We start from the raw sequence: 16,057 nt of genomic DNA, 5'->3' as shown, positions 1-16,057 counted from the left end.
CATTGCGATTTGCATTGTTGACTATTCGACTGTGAACTGAACAAGGGTTCGTCCACATTGAACAAGGCGAGTCTGGTTGAAAAGTTAGTGATAGCATAAAATATCCGAGGTAACGCTGCTTAGGCGCTTCGCTCTCTGAATCGTGCAAAAGGCGTAATAAAGCATTAAAAATTCCCTATTTATAATGTAAATTGCAAACTAATGTTTTATTCATTCAGTTTCTACGAACAAAAAGCGCTAGCTCGGTATTTACCAGAACGGTATAAACTAGTGCAAAGCGGACTGTAAAAGGCGGTTTCTTACAAAGATCTTTCTAAGGCGTAATGAAGTAGCGGTGTTTACATACAGGACGTTAGTCTTGAACTGCATTTATTCCGCTCTGAGCTTCAATAATGCTCTTTGTCCCATGAAAACATTGAAAGCTGAATTCTTATTTGAATACGCAAGTACGCCCTCAAGGCACACAGCAGGATGGTTATAATTCAGTAGCGACGGTTTAAAAAGTGTGTTGAAGGCGGTTATACTCGGTAGCTAAGGAGTGGTTTTAGTTATTAAGTTTCTTGTTATGACATTGCAGTATCATATTCGAAATGAATTCCACTCTTTAAATAGTTTGAAACGTCTTGTGGGTAAAAGAGCTCAACAATGCCGTTTCTTCCCTAAATCATTTATTCATTTGAATGAGAAACTAGAGCTTAGTGTATGACGTCAGACATGATTTATTGAGTAATTAACATCCCTTATGAATAGCTCTATCCTTTTATCTTACCTCTGTGAAATTTGCATCACAAATGAAATCGGAATTCGTATAACGATGAAGAGACCCGTTTTGTGTGCGTCACTCTATAAGGAGAAGATCAGGAGTGGGCGTCCACTGCCAATGAACCATCATAGATTATTGTTATGGTTACGGTTATGAACCCATTGCAATGATTTAGGTGTCTGTTCGGCTTCATTTAGACGGTAAATAGCAGCCCCCGTTCACGAGCTCCAGAATCCCTTTACCGTGACGTCACCGCGGCGGTAGAATCTCCCTTCACCCATAGGCATGCATGCCAATTTCATCATCTTTCGAGCGAGCTGGATAAAAAAACAAAGATTATGTGTCCTCAAAAGTTGTACCAATGTAACAATGAGTTCGCCTCATTACGATAACTGGGGCTGAAACTAAAAAAAATCGGACTATATCGAGCCAAAATCAGCAATTCAAATGACCCATTTATTTGAACGTGAAGGATTTCCTTTGATGACGTCACCACGGCGCCTTTATTTCCCTAGTGAACCGACCTGAGTAGTAAAGGAATCTTGGTAAATTGTCGCTAGCTGTAGTCTGGCAAACGGCTGAGAAACACATTTAAAAGCGCAACCGCTATTGATGCGCATGCCTTTATATACTCTTTTAAATATACCCGAGATTTGTAGAATATCCAAGACAGTTAGGATAAATGATAACAATAACACGTCACTATGTATATTTAAACACACAAAGCTTTCGGTATGAAAATACCTTGATCACTGTGTTAACAGAAACCTTGATTTTAACCTTGATTTAAATAACAATAACCTTGATTTTCTGTTAACACAGTGATCAAGGTATTTTCATACCGAAAGCTTTGTGTGTTTAAATATACATTTGACGTGTTATTGTTATCATTTATACCCGAGATCATTATTCTCGCAGCTGATTTCGATTTTCTCCAAACTATACATTTGGCACTGATCAAGATCAATACACGTGCACACGTGCACAGTGCTTCAGGCGCTTTAACTCGGCTGCTTCATACGTTTCCAAGATTATATTTGTTACCCACCCACTAAAGTATACCTGCTCTGCCACGCAAGGTCTCGATCTGACGCAGGACGCTGTGCTGCTCTATTTCAGGACATACCTGTGTAACAGCCGTAAGTCTACGCTAGCGTCAGGTGACACAGACAGCGCGTGTGCCATCACACCCAAAGAACTTATCAGCTATGCGTGGCAAATCTCACGAGGAATGTCCTACCTGGTGGAAATGAAGGTAAGAATGGGGCGGGAAAGGGAGATGGGATTGGTGGGGTGATTTACGGCAGATATATGTACGAGGAAGATGCTATGCATTACGCACGTAATTGCAATCGACGGTCAATACAGATATCGTTTGTAGCGGATGCATTTCCTTGCTCATACCAGCTGAGATAATTGATGAAATCGTCAGCATAGCAGTAGCCGTAATGACAGTTGATGCTGTAGTTCAGCTGCGCTCAGTTCAGTTCAGCTGAGCGCGCCGCCGTGAGCGGACGCGAGCGCTGCTCACTCCTCCCCGTTACCCCCTTCTGCCTACTCCGTGTGTTAGTGTGAGTGTGAGTGTGGATTTGTGCTACTTGAACAGTCTTTCTACTTGGATACGTCGTTTGCACCTCTTCAAGATCTCGTCGTGGCCAATACCCCTTTCGCCTCAACATGCACCGTGATATCGCCCGGCTCCTGGTTCTGCTCGCCGTAGTGCGGGTACTGACCGTCGTGGCCTGCCCGGCACCAGCGCCGCCACCCAGGTCCACTCTCCGAGTTGCCGATCACCATCTCAGGCACCACCTCACCGTAAGAAAACCTGCTTTCCCACGCAATTTTTCTCGGAATTCATCTAACTCTACTTGTGACTCGGCCCCAGCTCTAGCCACCCAACGGCTGCCGGTTTTCAAATCTTCCCGAGCCTCGGGGACGACGGCCCGCAGTCCCGCGCCGCGCGCCGAGCCCCACGGACGCCAGCTGGCGGCCGTGTCGCCTCACCCTCCCCTCCAGCTGAGAGCCCCGCCGGCCCGAGGGGGTGGAGAGCGGCCGCTCGCGCTGCCCGCGTCCCACGGCGCGCCGCCGGTGGCCCAGGCCCCGCCCATCAGAGGCTCCCCGCGCCACAAGCCGGCCCGCAGCGACGGACGCCGTCCACAACCGCCGCCCACCGGCGGATCGCCCGAGCCTCACGCCCTGCTCCCCACCGCCCTCGCCTCCGCACCCACTCCAGCCGGTCAACCCGCCGCACCAGCTACCGGCGCCCCTAGGTCGGCCCGAGGCGGCGGCCGGCGGCCGCAGCGCCGCGGAGCGCGCGGACGGAGGGGGCGGGGCGGCTGCCGCACCGCCACCGCGCCCACCGCTCATCGTTCCGGCACCGGACTGCAAATCGGAGCCCTCAATGTCCAGAGCCTCAAGCCCAAACTGCTGGAGCTGTCGGACGAACTTAACCGCCAAGATCTCGACGTCATGCTCCTGTCTGAAACTTGGCTACGACCGAGCACACCCAATCGCCTCCTGGTCATCCCTGGCTACTCCATCAGCCGGGTAGACCGACCTGACGGCCGAGGCTTTGGCGGCGTCGCCATCATCACCAAAGCGGACCTTACGCCTGTAGCACTGAAGCCACCAAGCTCGCAGTGCCCGGACAGTCTTCTGGAATCGCAGTGGGCATTGTTGAAATTACCAAAAAATCGCAATCTGATTGTCTGCTCGGTGTACCGACCGCCGCGTTATTCCGCGACCGCACTGCGTGCGGATTTTACAGACTTGGAAACCCAGCTTCAGCGTGTCCTTATCGACCACCCCAACGTCCCGTTTGTTATATGCGGCGATCTGAATTGTGACTTGTTAAAGAGCGCCAGCTCTCCCGCCCGTCAACACATCAGCGAGTTCCTCTCTGACTACTCCCTGGATCAACTCGTGACAACATCAACATTCACTACCGGTTCTCTCTTGGACGTGTGTATTGTACAAAACCGAAAATTTGTGCGTTCTTATAGCGTAGTCCATTGCCATTTCAGCCCACACAAACTCATCCACGTGACCGTCGACGTGCCTAAGCAGCGCCTAAAACCAACTGTCATCCAATCTAGATCACTTAACCAAGTGGACGTTCACTCTATCAACCAAGAGCTGCTGCGTGTCGATTGGCAGGAAGTTTATAACTCGACGTCTGTTGCTGACAAGTGGCAGGTCTTTCTAGACAACTTTCTACCTGTCTTCGACGACCATGCCCCCCTCAAAAATGTGCTGATAAGAAATCCTACAGCGCCCCCTGTATCTGCCGCCACCCGCGACATTATGTCCAGGCGTCGCTCCGCGTTACGTCGGCTAGGCCGCGAGTCTCCCGAGTACAAGGCTCTTAACCGCTCCGTCCGTGCCGCCTTACGCCGGGACCGCCGTCACGTCCTCCAAAACGAGATCAGCGAGCGTGGGGTAAACAAAGTCTGGCAAAGCATCAAATCAGTGATCGCTGGAAAGAAAGATGGTCCAAATATTCAGCCCGATCTATCTCCCGACGATCTGAACTCCTTCTTCGTCTCTGTCGGGCCCCGCATTGCCGCCGAACTGAGTACCCAAAACAACAATACTGATCTAAATGTACGTCTACCCCGTGTCGGCGCATGCAGCTTTAGGCCGAGGGCCATCACTCTCGGGGAACTCGGACTCACAGTGTTCAGCATGCGAAACTCAGCCGCACGTGGCACTGACGGTATATGCATCCGCATGTTAAAAGTATGCTTCCAAACTATTGGCGACATCATTTTACACATCATTAACGTCTCAATCACCCGTTCCGACATTCCTGACCCCTGGAAACACTCTATCGTTCAACCGATCTTCAAGTCTGGCAACCCATCTGACCCCAGCAATTTCAGACCGATCTCCCTAGTTCCCGTAATCATGAAAATCATCGAGCGTGTAATCCATCAGCAGCTCTATCACTATCTCACCCATAACCACCTTCTTTCGTCTACCCAACACGGATTCCGCCCCCGACACTCCACTGAGACTGCACTGCTGTCAGTCACAGATAGCATCCTTGCCGCCACCGATAGGGGTGAGATCTCAATGCTATGCCTCATAGACCTTAGCAAATGTTTTGACGTCATTGACCATGAACTCCTTGTCAAAAAGCTCCAAATCTACGGTATTGAGACCTCCTGGTTTTCCGCTTATCTTCAGGGACACACGCAGAGTGTATCCCTGAAAGACAAAACCGGCCGTAAGATAACCTCTCGACCGCTCCCAAACACCGTAGGAGTTTTCCAGGGTTCGGCTTTGGGTCCCCTCCTCTTCACTATATTCTCCAACGACCTCTCACTATTTGCCGGAGACGCCACCGCTTATCAGTACGCAGACGACACCCAGATATTGGTGAGCGGCCCACGCAACGACATCAGGAGTCTCATCTCGCGCATGGAGGCATCGCTAGAGTCACTTAACGCATGGTTCTGCGCACACGCCCTGAAAGTCAACGCTTCTAAAACTCAACTGATGGTATTCGGTAGCCGACAAAACCTACGTAACCTGCCTCGCTTCAAAATCTCTTTCCGTGACGCTGAGCTCCTGCCGTGCGCGCAGGTGGGAAACCTGGGTGTTGTATTCGACGGCGCACTCACCTGGGAAGCACACGTGGCCGAGCTGAGCCGTCGCTGCATGGGCGTACTGATCGGCCTCTCCCACGCACGGCACTGCCTCCCAGACGGTATCCTCAAAACGATCGTGACTGCACTCGTCATCTCGCGCGTCCAGTACTGCCTCACTGTATATGGAAATGGCTCCCAGAAAAACTTCGACCGACTCCAAAAAATTCTAAACTTTGCAGCACGGGTCATATTCGGCCGCCGGAAATTCGATCACGTCTCTGGCCTCCGCGATTCACTCGGATGGATGCCTCCGAAAGCTATGGCCGATGTTAAAACCATGGTAACTGCGCAGAAAATAATAAGCAACGGCGAGCCCGAAGCACTAGCTGCCATCTTTACGAATAACAGTGACGCGCGAGAGAGATCCACTCGGCAGGACCACCTCTTCCACCTTCCACGCTCGCGGCTCGAGACTGGCAAGCGACGATTCGGCTACCGGGCCGCGGCGCTACTCAACAGTCTGCCTCCCGGTGTCATCGAACAGCGCCCCGCCCAATTCGCCCGTGCGGCCAAGGCTGCAGTCTGTCCGGCGATGGCGACCGCCCGACGATGACCCGTGTCAGGGGAAGGAGGTGCGACATCCGTGTGCGGCGTGCTGTCTTGAATCGTCCGTTTGTATATAGAGAGAGAGCGAATGTCCAGCGATTGAATCTGTATGCCTGTGTTTCTTGTCCCCGCATGTTTTTGTTTGTGCCCGACTCAGACTCTGGACTGTAATCGCCACGCCCCGCGTGGATTGTCCATGAAGGTAATACAATACAATACAATACAATACTGTAGGTAGTCAAACAGTAGAAAATATCATAGCAGATGATTTGCGTAACATCAGCAGTCTAACCTTGCCGTTTGTGAGTTTGTGATTTACATTTAGCCTGCCACGCCGAAAGCCAAATTAGCCAGAAAAACTATTGACGGGCATTCCTACTTTAGCATAATTAAAGTGATCAAGCAATTAGCCAAATTTTGTACTTCTAACGAGCTAGGAAAGTGGTTGCCGGTAACTTTGGCAGTGAAGCTTCATGTAATATTGTCGCCACGTGTGCAGTGGACTCGCGAGCTGCTAACTATAATTATAGCTGCATAGTTCGCTGGGGAATACGGGCTGATGAGTTTGATTTGGTTATAATCGACGAAGTATGCTTTTTAATCGCGTTTTCTCTATTTTTCCCCTCGCACTTCCTCCCTATGCCTTTTTCTCCTTCGTTTTCAGTACAGCTCGTCTTTCTCTCCGGTGTTTTGCCTAGTTTTTGCCCTCATTCGTCATTCATTTTTTATCCCTCCACTTCTCTTCCTCCCATTTCCCTTTTCATTCCTCTTTCCCTCTTTCTAACGCTTTTCTCGCCTTTCTTACTCACTGCTCTCTCACTTTTCTCCCTTCTCACAGTTCGCAAACTTGTTACATTTGTCAACCCTGTCACCTTTCTTACTCTCTCACGTCTTCCCCCTCGTCTCACCCCTCCCCATTTTCTCACCATCAGCTGGTTCACCGTGACCTGGCGGCCCGTAATGTGCTCCTGGCGGAGGGCAAGGTCTGCAAGATCTCCGACTTTGGTCTCACACGAGACATCTACGAGGGCAGCCTCTATCAGAAGACCAGCAAGGGACGCGGTGAGTTGGAGTATACGGGAAAAGACTCTGGCCGCCCTTATTTCCTACTTTGAAGGAAGGGCAGTCGAAGTCCCTATTTCATATTCGTTTCCCGTACTTTGACCTGGGGCCGTATTCACGTCGACTTCGTAAGTCGATTTTCTTTCGTAAGTATAATTTGGTATTCACGTCGACACTTCTTAAGTTTTTATCGACAGAGTTCACGTGAATAAAAAAAATTTCTTAAGAAGTAGGTCAAACGTAAGATAATTCTTATGAAAGTGATCGACGTGAATACGGCCCCTGTTCTTTATTTGACCAACGTTACAAGTTACAACTTTATGCTATCAATGCCTTGCATTTTTTATAGTTTGATGTTGCCAGAAGTATGAGTTGTTATTGTTTACTACTTAAAGTCATAGAAACTATAACAGGATAGTGAATGAAATATGTCCTGTGATAGCAATATCGCACTCGGTGTACGGTAACCTGATGTATTTCAACTCTGCCACGGGGCTCAGGCTGTGAGAGCATTTACTGCAGCACAAGGGGCTTTTTATAGTTCATTGATTTAGATCCAGGCTTATAGGCGAGAGCCGGCCGGTAAAATAGCGCACTGCTACGAGAGTACTTTGGCGTTTGGCGGTATCCTTGACCTATAGGAAGGTGCCCTGCTTTTAGCTTACGAACGAGCTGATATAAAATCATCAAAGTAAAGGACAAAAATAGGAAGGCATATCACCTTTTATAAGTAAGTGAGGGCCTTGGGCATATCACGAAATTGCTTTAGAGGTCAATCACCAAAATGAATTTTATTTAATGACAACGAATAATGATGGGTGTGTTAAACTCGTCAAGTTAAAAAGTTTTCCCAGGTTTGTCGGCGATTTATGAATGCCAATAACGAACCATATTAACAAATAACGTTATTCATGACGCCCATAATTGCGCTGCTCTGTTATATCTAGCTCTAATTGCTCTTGTTTCCTTACCAGGAAAAGTAGACATTTCTGCCGTCCAGCAACTGAACGCGACTGGCCGACTGCACAAATGGCTCCCATCACCCCCGCCTTCCGCCCTCGGTCCCTCGAGCCGGTGAGGTCAAATGTCGCGACCAGTAGGTGATTTCATTCGCGTCCAAACAGGCTTCTTCTCGGCTTCAGTGGAGGCGACTGCGCCCGCCTACTGCTTCCGCCGCTCCCCCAGTTACGTCACTAAACTCCAGTGACGTCATCTGGCGGCAATATAAGAGCGGACGTGTTTCGAGTGGTTGTGTGGCTGCGACATAAGTACCGCTTAGTCGCACCTTGTTGAGGAGCTCAGCAATGGTTGCGATGGTTATGTTGCAATGAAGATGCTGTTCTGCTGTCTCGTTTGTTCCCGCCTACGAGGCCGCACGGAAACCCGATGTATTTCGGAGGCCCGATTTAGAGATCCGATCTTGATTTGAACCGATGTGGTGGAAACACACAGGAAACTGGCTCACACCGGTTTAATTATCAGCGATCTGGTTTAATTATCACAGTAAATAATGACACTCATCCGGCGTCGGCTGATAGTAAGATAAAATGTGAGACGTTCCACATTGACAAAACGCGGATTACGGTGCTGTCTTACTCGGAGTGAATTTTCAGCCCAGCTCCGTCACGTCTGGGGTAATGTCGGAGTCTAGACATGCTCTTTCCCGGACCGGGACTCTGGGGACAAGCAGCGAGCGGATTCTGAGAGCTTCACAGCGCCTACCGTAACGAGCCTGATGGGATCTGCACCGCGGCCGCCATTTTAGCGGCGAGAGACAATCGGTGACCTTTGACCAATCGGTCACCCTCGCCCCTTGATTCCGGTTCTTAAGGCCGCCCCACACTGTATCTCGCATGCGGGTTGCGAGTTTTTGGGTTTTCGGGTTTCTTCAAAATCAAATACCTAAGACAATCTAAGTTGAGTGACCCACACTATACCATCTAACAACCGAGTCTGCAGTTAGCTTGCGAGCGACCTTGCATCGCATTCCAAAAGTTGATTTTGAGTCAACTGCGAGGTCTGCGAGTTCTGCGAGTTTTGAGGGTTTTTCGTTGGAGTCGAATTTTGGTTCGTTGCGCTGGTATTGCGACTACATGTAATTTTCTGAACGTGTACCGGCTTCACTGCATTGATGAAATTACTATAAGGGAACGGTCTAATCACTCTATGAATTAGCATTATGTCCGCAAACTCAAAACCCCCAAACTCGCAACCCGCATGCGAGGTCCAGTGTGGGGCGGCCTTTAGATTGTTCTCCCTGGCCCTCAAGCCGCCCCCAGGCCCTGGATTCGTGTCTTGTGGCGATGGTAGTTCCCGTATCCCGGGAGGTCTCAATATGCGGAGCGGGGCTAAAGGCTGAGTTCGAATGGGTGTTGCATGACGGGATCAAATGCGACGAAGGCGCTGTTCAGGCCAGTTCAGAAAATGTAGCTGAGTTTGAAACTGAGACCGGCATCATTTCTGACACTGTGATCCAGACGGGCAACGACATTGACACATATTTTGACACAGACCTTGTCACTAACACTGACATTGACACAAACAGTGACACCGACCTTGTCATTGACACAAGATACTGACACCGAGACTCTGACGCTCGTTTTGCCAGCGCCGCCGTCACTTAAATTACCTTCACCACAACCAACCGCAGCGTAGCTGCTACCTTGCGATAACCCCCCAATCCCATATCTCAAGCTCGAGACGCACTTCCGACTGTACCTGTCCGAGCTCAGTCCACGCCGACCAGAAACCTGACGATTGCAGCAGCGCAGAGACCCCCTCCCCCCCCCCCCACTCCACCACCGCCGCCTCCACCGCACGTGAGCTGATCGCAGCAGCTGCCGGCGCGGCGACTGGCAGAGATTTCGATGGATCGGCGCGGTGCTCAGACGCGCGGCGCTCGGCGTCGATTCTCCGAGAGCACCGCGTGGCCGTGTTCTCAGATAGCGGTGGCAGTGGCGGTGTTCCGCAAAAGAGGTCTCATTCAGGTTTGTCCTGGCGCTGTCTGTAATCCCATTTAGCGGAAGTGCCCAAGGTGATAAGAGGCGTGATGTTCCGTGAAATCGGCTGGAAAGTTATTAGAGATAGGTGGGCGGAATTGAGCTGCGACGCAGAAAAGGTTTGGAGAAAGGATGAATGAGTGCGCACTTTGTGAGATGGTGGTAGTTACTACTCCCACCCACCTTCGGTTTAAGGGGACTTTGAACGATATCCCTAAGATTTGGCTTCGGCAGAACGTCTTATGTAACTTTGCAAGGAAAAGGATGATATTTGCAATTACAACCATGTCGTAACTTTGACGACAAGACAAGGTTTTTTTCATTTCAAGACAAGACAAGACAAAGTTTTTTTCATTTCATGAGGAAACAAGCTGTTTTAGGTTATCAGATCATGCAACCGTTTGATTTTCAGACACAATTGATTTTGTTTGTAGATTCCATCTGATACCATTTATGGTATGGTCAAAATTACGAGCTAAGTTGATAAGCTGAAAAATGTTCGGCAGCTGCGAATAGCCCTTTTTTCGGTTTCCGAATGACCAAAGTTCAGCACTTATCGGCTTTCGGTTTTATTTTATCTAGCCGCAAAGTCCTCCATGCATTCCATTCGTCCTCATCACTCCCCGCACGTGAAATGAGCGTTTTACGGCCACCGCTCCGCAGAGCTCTTAAACTCCAATTCACACCTCCGCGCACTGAACGCCGAGTTCACGTGGAGCCATCAATGGCGGCCGGGGCTCAATGGAGGAGCTCGCCGACAGCCGCGTGATGACGTCATCATGACGCCACGGCGGCTGCAGCCCGAAATATCCTCAGCTGGGAGCTGCGGCAGCCCTGCCGGCTCCGAGCTGTCGCCGGAACTGAACCGGGCGAGCTGTCTCAGCATCGGGCGTCCGGACAATGCCAGGATCTGGCGGGTCTTTTGACGATTTTGTATTATATAAGATAGCACATGAGATAAGATATCAAATTAGATATGTGATAAGATAAGATTCGGGGATAAAAAAGGTTTATTTTCTTGAAAGCTGTCACGCTTAACCGTCATAGAGTTCGAAATCTTATTGGGTTATTGAACATAGTGCTGTGTCGATTGAGTTGAACGATAAGAAAGACTGCCGTCCTTAGTATGTAATGTAGAACACCCATTTATCCATATAAATGTAAACATTTGTGAGAACTGGACGGATAGGTATAAGGGCTTCCGTTGCACATTTATCTTGACATAAATCATAAATGCTTCTTTGTGCTAACAGATTAATTACTATGGCCATTTGTCAGTCGACTCCCAATGTCTGTCTGTCATTGTCTGTTACGTGACATATTCTGCAATGCAAGCGTGATGAATTCTAAGAGATATCTCAGCGAACGGTCTCCCAGCGAGTCAAACTAAGCTATAGAAAAGCTAAGCATGCTATAGAATAGGACATAAATATTTCAACCTCAATTATACATAGGTAGAACAGGTCGAAAATAAACTCTTAGAAATACTTCAGATAATTTGTTATATTTTGAAATAAATAGTTGTCGTCTTCCATTATATCCCATTTGCGTAACCGCATTGGCAAACTCCGTGAGTCGAAATGTGAGATGGATTATCGACTGTTCCTGGAACATGTTCAGCTGCGCTCAGCAACGCTGGAACGGTGTCAGCACTCTACGCCCCAGGCAGTTTGGGGATAAGTTCGGTCTTATCACACTCCTAGTTTCGTCGTTTTCCTATCTCTGACTCATCGTTTGGCGTTTTTCCAGTTCCGGTAAAGTGGATGGCCATCGAGTCTCTGGAGGATCACGTCTACACCTCAAAGTCGGACGTCTGGAGTTTCGGAGTGCTCCTCTGGGAACTCATCACACTCGGTAAGACGGCTGATCACTCTGAGTAAGATTGGTCAATTTGCTTGGTAAGATGACTGGCCACACCGTGTAACATTTCAGTAGATTAGCGTTAAAGCGGATAAGGGTCGATAATGATCCGTTTTAATTCACATTTATCTCAAAATATGCAAATGTGATGATAAGTATTAAGTAGCCTCTCTCCCATTCCAACATTTCAGCATTACACCCCAGCGCTAGCCTTGAGTGTCAGTCTCACGATACTATCGTGTGCTCGGTATTTTAGGCTCTAATCCGTACCCAGGAGCGGCTGTGTCTCACTATATACCGCTATGTGCCCTGTTACAGACTCTGACCCGTACCCTGCGGTGAGACTTTACCACTGTGTAGGTATTTCCAGCTCTAACCCGTACCCGGCAAAGTGATGCCGCACTGTGTCTCACTATACCATTACATATGTGCGCTGTTTCTGGCTTTAACCCGTACCCCGGGATAACCCCGGAGCAATGATGTCACCTGCTGAAGTCGGGGAACAGGATAAAATATCATAACATTATGTACCCTGTTCCAGGCTCCAACCCGTACCCGGGTGTAACCCCGGAGCGTCTCTGCCACCTCCTGAAGTCCGGGTACAGGATGGACCGGCCGGCCAACTGCACCCAGGACATGTGAGTCCAGTAGCTGACCTTCTGGTAGGGACTTGAGGGTGCCCTTATGTCGCTGGATAGGAAGTGACTTCAGGGGTATCAGGGAAGCCGCCTAGGATGAGTGTTTGTTTAGTATGTCGGGTTTGGGACCCGAGCGTAACGTAGCTTCCTTTCGCTGAATGTTGCATTGGGTTTAGTTTATCTTCCAGCTTCCATAATGGTGTCATAATTTCCTTTTGTATATTAAAATAGTAATTGGTCCCAAATCTTTTAAGTATGTTACTTGAATAAGCTACAAGCTTATAAGCAGCTACAAGCTTGAATAAGCTATAAGCTACAAGCTTAGAATCATACAAGCAATAAACTTTTCCCCAAAAAATGCTGCCATTCAGGTAGCAGCTCCTCAGGATCGATGCCAAAGAAGCCTGGCGACTGCTTGGTCTCACGTCTATTTATCTGAAAGAACACACTGACTTATTCTGAGACACAGCACAGCTTTGGACCAGGGGTGGAGATCTGTCAAAATTTCGGGGAGGAGGGTCCAGGCCGGGCAGATGGAGGCGGGCTGGATGCAGTACCATTGACTTGCATAGCAGTAATTCGTTTTCAGAGGAATCCTGACCCCCCTCCGACCCCCCCCCCCCCCGACCCCCCCCCCCCCCCCCCGAGATCTCCACCTCTGCTTGGGACGTCGCTGGGCTGACCCCCCACCCCCCACCCCAATAAGGGATAATGATTCTGCCACGGGCATTGTTCGTATAATAAGCCTGAGTGGCGGGGTGGCTTTCAATGTTGCTGTGCGATTCAGGCTATAGACGTTTATATAATGCGACTGCTTTTATGGTAAGGGATTTGGTACTCCCAGCTTTCTGGCAGCTAAGGCGATTGATTTAGTTATCTCATCTTTCTTAGACGCTGATGTGGATAGGTATTTTTTAAAGAAAATCTGGCTAGCACGTGTCTGACCAGAAGCCTGTAGCTCTCGTGCGATCAATGATTGCTGCTAATTGTTGCTGATTACTGGAAGTCGCTGCGTTTTTGCTGGTTACACCTCGGAAACATCTTGAATGAGCACAATTCGATTAGCGAGCTGTCAGTTGTTACCACGCCGTAGGCGATATAGTGCGATTTATGTTCCGTCAACCGTCTGGTAAGATGATTGAACGGTTCTTTGTTGTATCCTGACCTGTTCCCTGTACCAATACATAGTTCCAGTGCAAACCGTCGTCAATTTGGTCGCTTGCTGAGTGTGTTGAGGAGAGGTTTTCGACATTGTGCAAGCTCGGCGAAGTGTGTCTCTCTACATTCAGTGACCTATTTTATATTGGATCACCCGACTATGCCTGAGTTTCCCGTGCCTGACGATGAGCCATTGTCTGACTGCGTGAAAGATTGTCAATGTATTTATACCGTATGTGCCGCCCAGTTGCCAGCTCTGGGTCACAAAGGCTTTATTGAGGTCATCTATTAAGGTCTCAAGCCTCAAATATCATAGCTCCACGTTTCTCACCCAAAGCTCCCATACCACCTGTGCCTGCCTCTTTAGTCTCTCCCGTTACCCTCCCTTCTGACACCCCCCCCCCCCTCCACTCCACAGGTACAGCATAATGCGTCAGTGTTGGCAGGAGCAGCCCTCCTCCAGACCCACGTTCTCCGAGCTGAGTCAGTGGTTCGACAGGATGCTCCAGTCGGGGTCAGAGTATCTGGACCTTAGCACGCCGCTGGTTCTCAACAGAGAATACTTTGACCTGCTGAGCGATGGAGGTGGGCTCTCATCTGAGTATTTGGAGCTTTTGACTGATGGACGACTTGGGTTCTCAATTGATACGTGGATCTGCTAAACGTTTGAGTACTTTGTCATGACGAAACGGAAGTCGAAAAGTAGTACGTCAATGGAGACATTGACTTTGAGATAATGTAAAGAAGAATGCGAAATTGAATTGAGGTTAAACTTTAAATATAAAAACGTAACTGTAATGAAGATGATTTCATGAAGATCGGTTTCCTGCTACCCATGCTCTCGCAGCAAAATTGGCTTGCTATGCGAAGTTAACAGATGACCTTTCCCTTTGTTTTTCCCAGATGACCTTGACTCTGTATTTCCCTGATTACCTTGACTCGGTATTTCCTAGATGACCTTGACTCTGCATTTCGCAGATGACCTTGACCTGGACCGTCCGATCGACTACGGTAACCTGCACCTGCTGAGCTCCTCCTACTTGCCGCCGCGCAGCCAACCAGCGGCCGAGCCGGCGCGCAACAACCAATCACCGCTCCGTACAGCCTCCAACAACCAATCACCACTGCGCTCCGCCTCCAACAACCAATCACCGCTGCGCTACGGCGTCGTCGACCAATCAGCTCGCAAGCCGGAGCGTCTGACGTACTCTTCTCTACTAGCTCACGGCTCAGACACGGAGGATGGTGGCGCTCGTGATTTACCACTCAACTACTCCTCCCTTCTGTTGCCGGACTCTGAGCCGGAGGAGGGCGAGGATTCGGGCAGCGGCTCGGATAATCCGCCCCGGGAGACGTGTGATGAACAGTGCGGGCTCATGGAGGTATCCGTGTAGAGGTGGTAAAAGAGGGACGACTGACCCCTCCAGTGGGTTTTGAAGAGTGAGGGAAAGTGATAGTGGAAAGAAGAAAAGAAGAAGAAGCAGGGGAAGTCAGTCAAGCGATGAAACAATAGGGTTGTGACTTGTGAAGCTAAGAGAGACTGTTTCCTCTTGGCGTTTGACACGGAAAATTGTCGTGTCGGAATGGTCGTGATTTCGAATCACACAAACAAACTACGGTTAACAGTGATGGTTTTGATTGCACATACTTAAATGAACATACAGCTAACAGAGAGCTATTCCCACTCAACCTGTTGGTCACAAGCAAACCAAGTCCACACCTTGCCACACAACTAAAGAGAGCGAGAGAGCGTATATTTTCAACACGACACGTTATTTTCAATGGTGCACTGTGTTCGCCCGTCCATTGTGTTTACTGAGGGAGTGTCTGGCGCACTCTGTGGGGGCTGATGAGGTCCTAATGTGTCCAGCCACTGGGTGGTTAGTAGTACGGGCCGAGCGGCCGGGGCCGAGTGTTGCCGCCTGCCGCTATAGTCATGCTATCTAGTCTTTGTTAACCCGCGAGTTGCTGGGGGGGGGGCGTTAAACGCCCCCACTTTTTTCGCCGGCCCATGGCATAAAAACGGCGCGCCGCAGGCGCGCCAAATTTTGGGTACCTGTAGGGAATTGATTGAAGTTTATTGTGACAAAGTTTCAAAAAAATCGGTCGGAAAATTTTTGAAATATCGAGGTTTTAGTGACGTCATGATTTCTGAGTTTTCGACCAAAAACGGCATATGTTCAAAAAATCATATAAAATCACAGAATAGACATACAGACGTGCCGTAAACGCCATTAAACTGCCAATACCATAAACAATCAAATGGCTATCTTCGATTATTGATTTTTGCTCCGCATTTTCCAAAATCTTGAACTGAATCTTGGCAATTTCTCGTGACTACCTCACGACCATGATACATGCATTTCTTAAATTTAATTT

The 16,057-nt window shown here is 49.1% G+C and overlaps 1 protein-coding gene across 1 annotated transcript in view; it reads left to right on the top strand.

Annotated features, from left to right (window-relative positions):
* LOC122393500 overlaps nt 1–15,072 on the top strand; it is a 117,503-nt gene extending 102,431 nt beyond the window's left edge. The window contains exons 15-20 of the mRNA XM_043389558.1: nt 1,883–2,018; nt 6,894–7,023; nt 11,772–11,876; nt 12,424–12,520; nt 14,097–14,263; nt 14,657–15,072. Of these exons, the coding sequence (XP_043245493.1) occupies nt 1,883–2,018; nt 6,894–7,023; nt 11,772–11,876; nt 12,424–12,520; nt 14,097–14,263; nt 14,657–15,072 (1,051 nt within the window). The remainder of the gene's footprint in view (nt 1–1,882; nt 2,019–6,893; nt 7,024–11,771; nt 11,877–12,423; nt 12,521–14,096; nt 14,264–14,656) is intronic.
* The last annotated feature ends 985 nt before the right edge of the window (nt 15,073–16,057 follow it).

This window comes from Amphibalanus amphitrite, unplaced genomic scaffold (assembly GCF_019059575.1).
Source record: "Amphibalanus amphitrite isolate SeventyFive unplaced genomic scaffold, NRLGWU_Aamphi_draft 000538F_arrow, whole genome shotgun sequence".
NCBI lineage: Eukaryota > Metazoa > Arthropoda > Thecostraca > Balanomorpha > Balanidae > Amphibalanus > Amphibalanus amphitrite.
This window is presented reverse-complemented; position numbering and strand designations above follow the sequence as displayed.